Consider the following 12,716-nt stretch of genomic DNA (forward strand, 5'->3'; position numbering starts at 1 on the left):
TTTTGCTGTTGAATAACAGCTTCTCTCTTGCAGCACCAGCTGTAAAACATGAACACCTTGTTGGATCACACTCCAAAATCTGAAATGGGCATCCTGCCAAAGCTCAGGGCTTCCTTTTTGTGTTGACTGTTGCAATGTTCTTGTTTCTATTAGTATCACATTCCTACCACTTGTGCTTTTCAAGACACCTACGGCCAAACTCAGTGTACGTCCACTGAGCTCACTGAAGCTGCAACAGAAGTGAATTTGTCTCAGTATGTCTGTAAATTAACCAGTCATTTAAGCTGGACAGTGACATTGATAAGCAATAACGGCACAGGAGTGGTGAAAGGAAGATATCTCCTAGTTAGTTTTGGACAGTTGACACTAACTCCATTGTCAGATAAGTCTTACTGACTGTGGGAAAAGCTGAGTGGGAAAAGTCACACTCACCGCCTGCTAACTGTAGGAGGAAAACAGATCTGGAATGCAGAGGAAATCTTGACATTATCTGTTCCCCCAACCCCTACCAGCCAGGCAATCAAAATAACTAGCTGAGTATTGGCTGCCTCTGTTCCTGGCCCAAATAAATGTGCTTTCTTGATAGAGCTTTTGCTCACAGGAGAGGAGGCAAAGAAAAGGAAAGAGTCTAAAGTGTGGGGGGAGTGTTTCCTGCCAAAACCCAGGAGCAGCTTCTCTGTGACATCTAAAAGAATACTGATGAAATAAACCTAGTGCTGTAAACAGAGGTGGCTCTGCCATTTCCAAAGGGCAGCAATTCATGCCCGACAGCCCTGCAGCCCAGAACTCCAGTACTTCATCACTCCATTTGGTCTCCATTGACATCGCCAAGGACAGTGTGCCAGACTCTGCTAAAAGAAGGATCAAACCCAAGGGAACAGAACCTCTGGAAAGGACTTCTCTGTTCCTGTCTCAAATTGTGTTGTTTAAAGTGTAGGGCATTTCAAATGAACACTTGAAGAGTAAATTTATTTCCTTCTGAGCCTCATAAGACCCAGGATTTATCAAGACCTAAGGAAGCACAGTATACTATGCTTACATCAATGTACCATATATACATCACAGCAAATTAGAGACACTCTCACATATTTCTGCATACACTCACTTACCTAGGTGTAGCTTCATATTCTGGATATAAGCCCTATAAGGTTGTTGTTACACTTAAAAATTCCAGAGATGTGGGTCGTAGAGGAGGATCACAGCAACAAAGCAACAAATGAAAGGTACATTTTAAGGCTACCGCTACTGATTATATTGAGTTCTCTGATACATCATCCAGCCACTGAGTGTACTGCATCAGTTCTGTCTGTGGTATAAATAGGTGAAAATATAAAACACAAGTTTAATTTAACTTTGGAAACTCATCCTACCTTTTTCTTACCACCATCAGACTACAGAGAGCTGTAAATTGAAGATTTTGACCATGTGTTGGTCAGCAGCCAAGAAAAGAAAAGCGTGTGAAAGTAAGGGCTAACTTTGTGTGCTATATGTTTATCAAACTAACAGATGCCAGTATCAGTAGTCTGCTAGTGATGCCAGAGTACCTGTGGCATTATGCCTGATTTGCCTACTCAAAGAGCCTGGGAATCAAAATTTGTGGCTTCTCTCGATGGAGTCCTGGCATGGACAATAAGGCAGCTACTTCTGGGGAAGGCTGGAAAGAAGACCAGTCAGTTGGGGGGATGTTTTAATTATTTCTTTCCATATTCCTTCTTCACTGCTTTGGGAAGCAGGCACAGAAGAAACAATTCTCTGAATCTCTCCCTCCTATTTTGTACTGCAGATCCTTCTGTTTTTCTTTGACAGAAGTGGACCGCCAACATCCCGTGCCATAGACACTAAGTCTCTGTTTTTTCTGTACTAAGAAGCCTTGAGTTGCAGCTGACTGAGACAATGCTGACCACTCAGATGAGTTTTGGGTATGCAGGAGCAGGTACGAGGCCTCTCCATACAGCCCCAGTGCTATTGTAAGCCACTCCTGGAGCCAAGCTTAGCATGGATAAATGACACAGCAAAGTGCACCTGGCAGGATGGGGACTGTAACCTAGACACCAATCAGTTCATGGACCAACATGCCTAAAAATAAGCTGCTGACAAATTATTTGAATGCTGAATTAGAAACAAATGTAAATTTTTTAAGCCATCTTTTGTATGAAAGATATTGGATGATAATGTAAGCTGTAAGGGAGGGAAGGACTTTGTTCTGGCTGTACAGTGCTCACAGGACACTACTCTGGGCCTGAGGCCAATTGTCACTACCTCAGTTCAAAAATTTAAAAATAATAAATGACTTAATTAGCAATCCAAGTAAGCAGCATTTTTAAGAGTTCCTGAAAGAACTACATACATTTTATGAAATATAGTGTTCCTGAGTTTCCCATTTCCTCAGCTACTTAGAGACGTTTAGTCTGAAATCTGTGAAAAGTAGAGGGCATTGTTTTTCATTACAGATACAAATAATTTTCTCTACTGTTATAATGCATCATTAAGAGGACTAACCATAATCCCAAAAGTTGCTGGTGACTGCAGCTGGCACGAGAATTACACTCTACAAAGAAGAATCCTTAATATTCTACAGGATACATGTACCCGCAAGATTCTATGCTAAAATCAGGTTACTTCTCAGAATTACATCACGAAGCCTTATATAACAGCCGTCTTTGGGAACCAAGAAATACTTCAGGTGGGTATGTACCTAATATAAATAATATCAAATAAAAAACCTACAGCCATTACCTTCTCAAACTCTATGTCAAAAGCCCACACTTCATGAAGCTGGAATAGCAGATCAGAGCCACTTAGTAATACCCAGATGTAAAGCAACCTTTTGCCCATCTGTTTTCTTGAACTTGCCTTTCCAATTGTTCTGCCTTCATAAAGATACAGAGCCAAGATCCCAACTGACAGATGCCATTATATGCAATGGAATTATATATGGACGGCTTTGGTATGTCTTTTGCATTCATATGCAGCCTCAGTCTCCTCCCTCTGGCTGAATTTCAGCGGTGCTTGACAGCATGGTGGAATTTACTAATTAGTTTATGCCTTGTGCTGAGCGCTCAATAAATACCAGTATCTGTGCATTTCTGTCATAGCAACTTGCTGGCCTGGGTGGAATCTAATACAGAGAACAGGAAGGGCAGAGACTGGATGGTTTCCAGCTGAAAGCCTTCTAAAGCAACCTCCTGTTTCTTAGTAGTTGACATCACACTACATAGCTCTTTGTCCTCCTCTAGTGGTCCCATTATATTTATGGAGAGGCTTATGCAGTGATTACTTCCTTCAAATTAATGCAGTCATTACCCAACTGCAAGCTGTTGAGGCTCATACCTAGAGGTCCTGTGTTCAGTTCTGACACGAGCCACAGTTACATGGTGCTCATGGAAGGGGAAGGAGGCACCTTTGCTCATAGCCAGTCGCAGCTCCACAGACGCTGTGTGTCCTTGAGCCGTGGGCATCTCCTCTGAGCAGAGGCTGCACCACAGCAGGTTTGTTCAATAGCAGAAACAGTGGCATGGTCTGACTACAGCCCCTCAAAAGGTCCTATGTTGCAAAAGGTCAGAAGCTGACTGCTCTGTTTGATTGCTTTATTGTCCCAAATACTTTGCAATATGTTTTCAGCCAGGAGCTTTTCTCTGTGTTTACCTGCCTGACTTGCAAACAAGAAACAGCGCAAAATCTGTCTTATGTGCTGAGCTGTTCAGCGAGATGATGCATGTACCTCTGATGCAGCACAAAACCTTAAACATTAATACTTAGGAATGATACTGAAGAGTTAAATAACAAAAGGTGAACCTAAAGAATTGCTGCAAGGGAAATGTTTTCTAATGGGAACACTAAAATTGTTGGAACTGCTACCCATTAGAAATGCTTTCTGTGAAAGCAAAGGGCTCTTAACATATAGATTATTCTTTGTTTGTGTGTGTCTCAGAGCTGTAAAGCTTAGTTAGCATAATAAAAAGGCAGAGGTTTATTTTGCTACTTTTATACTTTAAAAATGTCTAACCTTTCAGCTTTGGAAGTTATGTCTTGCCCAGGAAATAAAACACAAGGATGCAGCACTTGTACTGTGGCTATCAGAGAGGTCTGAGGGAAAGGTCTAATTGAAAGGCAGAAGACAATATACTTTTTAATTATTATTATTCAGTGAAAATTTTCCAGGCATTTGTTGCTTTTGGAATGTAAATGTTAAATTGGCAAAAGGGTGCCTTTTTAAATGACTCTTGGAAGCTCCCAGTTTTAAAACAAGTTGGCTGCTCAGGAGCAAGAGAGCTGAATTATGGCTGTCTGTCTACAACATTTGTCAGGCATTTGTTCACTCACAGAAAAAAAATTACTTGAGAATCCTATGTCTCTGTGAACTTATGTTCTTACGAATTAAGTTTCTGGAAACCAACACCACCTAATTCCAACAGAGGCAAAACTTCAGAGCAATTTATCAATCTGAATTAGATCACCATTTACAGCAAAGTTCCTGTCACATCTCAAAAGCAGTTACAAACCCAAGCTCATGTACCAGCTGCTTAGTGTTCAGCTCTCCTTAGGAGTCCAAACTGAGTTAGGAAAAGTGCTTACAATATCTTCATTCTGAAACCACCTATATTTTGTACAGTTATGGACTAGATATTATTTTTAACATTTTTCATCTCTATTTCAAGTATTTTTCTTTCTTATTTAAAATGTTGACTAAAAATCAAAGTCACAGAAAGAGCCATGGAGCAGGGAAATATAGAAAGATATTTAGAATGACACTGAGTATTTGCACATGCATAAAGTGTTTTTATACATTGCTGCTTTATTGTTTTAGAAATGTCTTATATAAAAATCAGAGTATTTCTTAATAGATCAAGCTTTTGTCTATAATTCACATACTAAAACAGTAAACATATAAATTTCTAATCTATACCTGGCTGTTTTGGGTTTTTTTTGAGAAACATCAATATCTCATTTTCCTCTTGCTTTTGAGAGCAGAAGATCCCAGTGAGCCCTCAGCTGCTCTAATACATCAGTAAGAGTTGAGAAGCAAAGATCTGCCTTTTTAGAAGAACAAAGAAGGGCTTTATTCTATCATTTCTGATTATGGAAGGAAGAGGCAATCTCACTGCCTAATTCTGGAAGCCAAACTGGCGCTGCAGAGGTTAGAACTGGAGCCAAATGAAATGACCCTCTGATGCACTGACTGCAGGACAAGCACCAACTCTACCTACTTCTAATTTGAGCAATACAGAGCGTAACTAGTTAAGAGGCCACCAAACAGCTGGGTTTATTCAGTAGTTTAGTTTTACTGCTCAGGAAAACAGCCTGTTCTTTTTTCAGTCCAAAGTAAGCACCTCCACTTCGTGCTGGAAACATGTCAAAGTGAGCCCACTCTGCTTTCTAGGAAGTGCATGGGATCATTGGATGAGGATGTTTTATTTTCCCCAAGTTATTCAAGGTCAGGTTTTCATCTTGGGTAAACTTTTATAGCTGGAGTAATGACAGCATGAGACACAAGTACTGCCTAGGTCTTGCAAGGAACTGCTGAATGTCTAATCCAGCTGCTGCTCCTCCCCTGAAGAAGATGAGATGAGGGGATTCACAGTCATAGCCTCAGCTCCATCACCAGCACACTTCCCAGGCATCCATGGCAAGTGAAAGGCTGAAAGAGATCACCTCCATCCCCCCATGAGCAAGAGGAAAATCCCAGAATAGGTTATGGTTCTGTGAGCCACATCCATTTCCCTGTTCAGAGTGTGATTAGCCCATAATTCCTGCCCAGGGACTGCAGCAAAGGTAAAATAAAACCATGAGCATAAAACCTTATATGACTAAGGAAACATAAAAATATGTAATCAGTTGGAAGTACTGTACTCAGGTTTGATTTTATGATGAATCAAGCACCTTCAGTTTCTAACAAGAGCTAGATGGAGTTGCAGCTCCCTCCCATTTCCCAGAATCAGGCCCGTTCATTTTTTGTTGGCAGTTGTTCATATACAGCTGCCATACAGCACAGTTCTGTTTCTTACACTATGGAGACCTCTCCTTGAAATGAATTTGCATTATGCCTGGGCAAATATTGCAGTATCAGGCTGCTCATTAAAGCCCTGGGACCACAACTGCCTCTGTTTGAATTTTGTAATGTATCAGTCAAGGATACACAATTATCCTTGGATAATATGGAGTACTTCTGAAATGGCCAAGGTCACATGAGGATTTTATCGTATTGCTGCAGTGCACCATCTTCCTTGCCAGCCCATCGCTGTTCTGCTACAGACTACATTACCATGCATCAGCAAATACACGAGCACACTGCTATATTTAGTGTTTCATACATACCACTAAAATAGAGGGATGTGTCAGCTTTAATCCGACTTCAAATTTTTGTCAGCAAAGTAAGGGCTCATTTCCCTACCAGTGATGAAGTGTGCTCTGTGTTAGTCATCTTGAGCTATGTGGTGATAACTTTAAAATGTATTAGGCAGCTAGAATGCTCAATCTGAGTGGAATGTTTTTTACTAAGACATATACTAGGGGATAGTAAGGACGCACAGCATCAGTCAGCCAGGTTTTAATAGCGATGGCCAGAGGTTACCTACAAACCCAGCAGCAATCTGATAGCAAGAGGAGCAGCTAAGCAAGGTGCTCTCTGGGGTACCAGAGCAGACAATTAGGACCCGCTGCGTTACAAGGGCAGAAGAGATAGGTGGTGCAGAGTGGGTTTGGTTTTATGTATCTGGCAATATGAGAAGAAAAGCATTGAGGATGGTGACTTGAACAGAGTGCACTATTGCATGGTGATGGGACTGGGGTAGTCCTATTAAGGGCATAATCTATTAATGACTGCAGGAATGTGGTTTAATGGCTGAAACCACAGGTACCACCAGGATAGCCACATTCATTCCCAAAGAAAGCAGGGTTCAGTGGATGAAGCTGATGTTTTCACAGGTCTTGGTAAACCCACAGAATAGGGTATTTTTTACACATTTGTAACACTTGCTTATTAATGCCATCACATACAAGCAGTACAAGGGTGAATTGCCTTCCTGTCTACTGCTTCTACAGAAAGCCAACAGACAACTTGCTCACCTCAGGCCAAGGGTAAGCCTCTCTATGTGAAACCAGCTTTTCCACTCCAAACTTCTTGTCCTCTCTTGCAACTGTCCCTTGCACTTTGCTAAATACATCTTAAAGGGTGTGGGCAACATCACATTTGCAACCCAGGTCTAAGTCCAAATAACATTGTATTTACTTAGTAGTGTGAAATTATATAAATATATAAATATATAAATTTCCAAGTCTTTGTGAAACTCCATTTCAGCCCCGCCCAGAGCTGTCCATCCCAGCCCCATGATGCTGTGGCAGGGCTGTTCTCTGCCACAGCCCTACCCAGCCATGTGACCCAACCTGCAGACTGACATCCCATCCCATCCTTGGCCCATCCCTGTCCCCTCATCCTGGAGCTGTCTGACCACTGTCCCTGCATCTGCCCCAGTCCACAGGGAGCCACCTGCTCATGCTGCATCCTGTCATGATTAAAGAAAACAGAAAGTGAATAAATTCATGCCTCTAGTTATTTAATCTTTTTTTTTCATAATGGCTAGATAGTCTTTAATTCCAGTGCATGCACTGTTATAAGTACCAGTGTTATTACATCTGGAAGAAATGTCACAAGGCCTGGCAAGCATGCAGTGACACTGCCAGCAATGCTGGTACTTCAGATGAGGTTCCCTGGTGTGGCTGGGTGGTCTGTGCAGCTGTAGCTTTTCTTAGACACATTTTGGGTATCCTGCTTAACATATTGCGAGGCACCCATTACAAATCCAGATAATGGAAGCCCCAAATGTTGCATTTATTTGAGGAAAAGAAAAAGTAAGTAACATAAAATGCAACAAGAGAAATAACAGCATTCCAAAGGGCAGGTTTTTCCATCTCACACACAAAAATGGTTTACATGGAGAATGGCTGGAAGTTGAGGACAGCCCAGCCTTGGGGAAGGGGCTGCAGAAGTTCCCACCCTGGCTGCAGCAGCTCTGAGCTGCCCTGTGCATCCCCAGCTCTTGATAGGGTGGGGTTAGAGGTGCTCTGTGGTGAGGAGGGCAGGATGATGTCCCACTGTGACCCACTGGTACTCTGGAAAAAGACTCTTTTGGCCCCTGAGAGCTCTAGAGCTCTGACCAAGAAAGAGGTCAGAAGAATAAATGACAAAAGAGAATGAGAAAGAATAAGAAGTGGGGACGTAAGGGGAGAGTGATGCAGAAAACAAACTTGAGTAGAACAGTGAGTGCTGTGTTCTGTGTGTGGCTGATACAGGCAGGATGGGTTTTCTTGTCCTGCAAGAAATTCCAAAGCAGAAAATGTCTTATCCAGAAAGCACAGAAAATATCAGAAATGTTCAGCAACTGCAAACCTGTAAGAAACCCTTGTCTCTCAGTTCAAGATATAGATTTGGCCTTTTTTGTAATTTAAATCATGTTTTCTCTTTTTATGTCTCTCTTTTCCTTTTTAATACTTCAGTGTAACAAATTTCAAAGCCAAAAGTTTCAAAGTCAAATAAAAATTAAAACTTCTCACTTTGAAAGCTGTTAAATCACTGCATGTTGAGACGTGTGTGCCTATTTTACAGAAATTATTTGAAATAGAAATTAATGGATGCTAACCTTTTCCTGTAAAATGTTCTATTTGAAGAAATGGACATTTTCTGCCGGAAGCATTTTAATGACAAATTTATTACCAGCTTTACCATATGCTAGATTTCTATGATTAAAGTTTCACCTCAATGACCAAACTGTGTCAGAAAATGACCTGTCATTCTTCTTTCATGCCTGCAGTCATCAGATTTTCAACCATCATTCTGCAGTTTTACTGTTAAGGTAGGTGCTAAAACTTTATCTCTTTTAGTGACAAAATAATATTGTCATAAAAGTAAAAACAATTAAAAATCAATCAGTATAAAGTGGGACCACTGCTAAAATAATTAGTTTTATTTAAAATGCATGTGCCATTGACATGTTTTCCTTTTCTTTATAAAGTGAGCCTTCAGTGGCACAGAGAGGTTTTGATCCAACAATGAATACAATTAAAACAATTGCTCAATCAATCTCAGAACTTATGAAATTTGTTTATCTTTGGAAAAGCCCAGGCATGTGTTTCATTGGCAAATACTGTCATGGAATAAATCCACATCCAACTCATAAAGCAGGAAAAGTTAATGCACACAGCGCTTGAATGAAAATACGTACATTTACACTATGCCCAGCAGCCTTCATATTTTGTTGACCTGATGTTAAGTACATGAGGGTGGAATTGCCTAGGGAGAGTTTTCTACCTCAGGGTTTTGGCACTTTGCTAAGCCACCACATTTGCCAGCAGAGCCACTGAATCAGTGAAGTTGGCTCCAAAAAGCCGCATTCATCTGATTTTAACTGAGTCAAGGTTGGCCCTTGGAATGAACTGTGGATGCAGTTTAGATCAGAGACAGATACAATAAGAAATCACTGAGTGAGAAAACTGGCTTAAACTAGTCCTTCAGGCCAAAACAAGATGCTAAGTCATCTAGGGACAGGGGGGTAATTACAGCACTGATGCCCAATTGCTTTCCTCTTAATTGGCACACACTGCATACATCCTGACTAACAAAACAGAAACTGCAGTCAGAGATGGGTGACTGACAGAGGTCAGTTGGTTTATGACTGAAATATTTCTAGCTCGCAAAGACTTTTGTGGGAATGAGGATTCATCTAGATGTTGGGGACATTTCTTTTTGCAAAACGGTGAGGCTGTTATTAAACTCCAGTAACCTGCATTCTGGGAAGCAGTTCCTTTTCTCTGTATTTCTTAATTGTGCTTCATTACAATTTAATAAGGACATTTACTCTCAATTAAGCAAATCATGCAAGCAGTTTCTTACGCTTGTTGCAATTAATTGGTTTTGTCAAATGCGGGTTTAATTGTGTGTTAAGTATCTTGCTGAATCAGGATCTGTGTGTGTGTACATATCTGTTTATCCAAATCTTTCCTTAGCTCCTGGCATGATAATGTATGTGCAGTTCAGGGTATCTGAGTCTTTAGCTCTACTTACTGCTTGAGTCTTGGTGCCTCGCTGGCACTAAATAGTTCCTCCATAATGGTCAAACTCACTAATGCTGTTAATATTGACAAATGCTTTAACCAGATAGTGGGCTATCTGCTAAGGGGAAAATCAGGCAGTGACTGTGCCACTTGGGACATGTGGGTCCCAGGGGCTTGTTAGATTTTTTTGAAAAATATGCTTCTGTAATGTGCCTCTTCACCAGATTCAGCTGCTGTGTGATCACTGAGACAGAAAAAGCTCTGAGGTGCTCCTCATCTCAATTCACCTCACACACACACACCAGTGCCATCGCAACACCTTGAGTCCCACTCTGACACCGTAACAAATGCTTGGGTTTATCCCCATTATTGTAGAACTTACCTTGCAAGGTGTAAGTTGAAAGGTGATGAATTATCAGCTTTCTTAAGAACCACCTAAAACCTACACCACTAGGTCATGAACAGCAGCATGGAAGCAATTGTCACAACTGCACTGTACATCCATTTAACCGCAGAGACTCCCTGGGTCCTCCATCAATGCATGTATGATTACACAAGCCCCACCAAGAAACTTTCAAGAAGGAATGCAGCCTTACCTGCTTTTTCCTTGCACAGCTTCTGGAACAGCATCTGTAAGAAAGTGATTTTTCTTTAATAATTGTACATTTTTTCTTTCAAATAAGTTCCACATTTCAGGATGACAATCTGTGTAATTACTGATCATCACCACTTTACACAAGGCATAAAATCCAGATCTTATCAATAAAAATCATGCAGAATAATTTTGCTTGCTAATGACAACCTGGCACCTATTCTCAAACCAGGTTCACCTGTCTTGCAGTGAGTGAGCCTAGGAGCATACTCTACAAGCAGAGTTACGTGCTGCAAGGATACGTGAGGTACAACACACTGAAATATGCCTAAAAGGGTCTTGCAATGCTGGTGGGGCTCAGGGAGCAGACAGGCTACTGGAAAGTTGTGTGGGCAGCTCTATTGATGGGCGAGAAATAGGACACTGTGACTCAGAAAGGCAGATGCATGTTTCCTGCTCATCTGTGACCAAGAGAGGGTTCCTCTGCCTGAGGCTCGTGGGCAAACTGACCTGCCATGTTGTTTTCTTCATATTTTTCACTTTGCTGCTTTGGGTTTGCCATGCTAAATGAAAGGGGTGCCATTAACACCACACTTGGATGCACCTCTTGGTCCATTACTTTTCTCTTTAATAGCTTTCAGTGCCCAAATGAGGAGGTTGTTGACAGTGATTAAATGCATTTCCTTTCACAGATCCATCAACTTTCTCAGCAATGCAGGCTGTAAATGAAACTAGCATAAGGGGTGAAACTGCAACTAATGTTTTAAAAATTAAACAGAAGGGTGAACAGATTCCTCCAGGTACCAGTGTGAAGTGCCCAATCTGCAGGCAGCTGAAAACACAGCCACTCCTGTGCCTTGCAGTGACACGCTCCCTGTTCCTGTTATCTGCTTGTCCCCACAGGGACAACCATCTGCACCTTTCCATCAGATGCACCAAGTGCTCCGTTATCTCTTCAGTCAATATTGCTTCTGCAGCCTTGATAGGAATCTGTCTATGAAAACATGTTTTTTATTTACCTTTTATTTAGTGAAGAATTTTACTGAGATATTGGAAAATTCCTCCTCTGAGCACAGAACTGAATTGATGAGGCATCTCTCTTACTAATAGGAAAAGCACACCTAGACTACATTTTTTTTTCCCTTCTGCAAGGCAATTTCATTCTAAAAGAGCCTCTTGCTCCATTGTGAGGTCTGCCTGAGCAGCAGCTGAAGCTGACCTATGTTTAGCCAGCAGGGATCAAGTGAAGTGGTCACTTCTGATGGGAAGATAACGAGTGGCTGAGTACAAATCAGGTTTCATTAGTGGCGAAGCATCTCATTTCCACAGACGAGTAGGAAATGCAGGCACAGGCCGTGTCAATTGGCAAGGGACAGGCAGGTCCCACATGAGTGTGCCAGGTTTTTGGGATGCCTTTCTGAGTGAGGCATATCATATTGTCCCTGCACTTTTCAGCGACCTGCAGTGTTGTTAATCACCCTGCCTGGGGACAGGCACCTGATTTTTAGCATCACAACTCTGGCATAAGCCTGGTGGATGCCCAAATTGCTATACTGAATCTGGATAAGCACTTCTTGAAGAATACATAAATGATACGTGAATCAAAAATAAATATGTCAGTCCTTCATGGATAGCTGGTTTCCATGTTCTAGTGCTGCCAGAAGGACATCAGCTATTAAAATGATACCCAGGCTATGTTAACTTCCAAGATCTTTTTAGGATGCCATACAAGAAGGATGCAAATTATTGCTGGAACGATCCTAAGTGGCAACAGAAAGCTGCCAACTAAGAGTGATTTATGGAAATGATAACGCACTATATAACTGATTGTGTAACAAAATACATTTATTGGAGGACTAGCAACCCATCTGAACAGCATGGCACCAGCTAATCAAATATATAGAAAACCATGGACCAAGAGTACAACTCTAGCCAAAAGACTGCTGCAGCACCTGCTGCTATGAACAATAAAGAAATCATTTGCGTACAACTCCAGCTGTAACAATTTTGCAAGTGGAAGTGTCAAACAGAAGCCAAAGATAAACACACTCTGCTGATACAGCCATGTTTTATTTGC

General features: G+C 41.4%; 1 protein-coding gene across 5 annotated transcripts in view; it reads right to left on the reverse strand.

Annotated features, from left to right (window-relative positions):
* Positions 1–12,716, reverse strand: part of STARD13 (StAR related lipid transfer domain containing 13) — a 322,774-nt gene that overhangs the window by 153,208 nt on the left and 156,850 nt on the right. For all 5 annotated transcript variants that reach the window (XM_032099570.1, XM_032099572.1, XM_032099571.1 and 2 more), the window contains one exon: positions 10,644–10,677. In XM_032099570.1, the coding sequence (XP_031955461.1) occupies positions 10,644–10,677 (34 nt within the window). The remainder of the gene's footprint in view (positions 1–10,643; positions 10,678–12,716) is intronic.

The sequence above is a fragment of the Corvus moneduloides genome, chromosome 2, assembly GCF_009650955.1.
Source record: "Corvus moneduloides isolate bCorMon1 chromosome 2, bCorMon1.pri, whole genome shotgun sequence".
Lineage (NCBI taxonomy): Eukaryota > Metazoa > Chordata > Aves > Passeriformes > Corvidae > Corvus > Corvus moneduloides.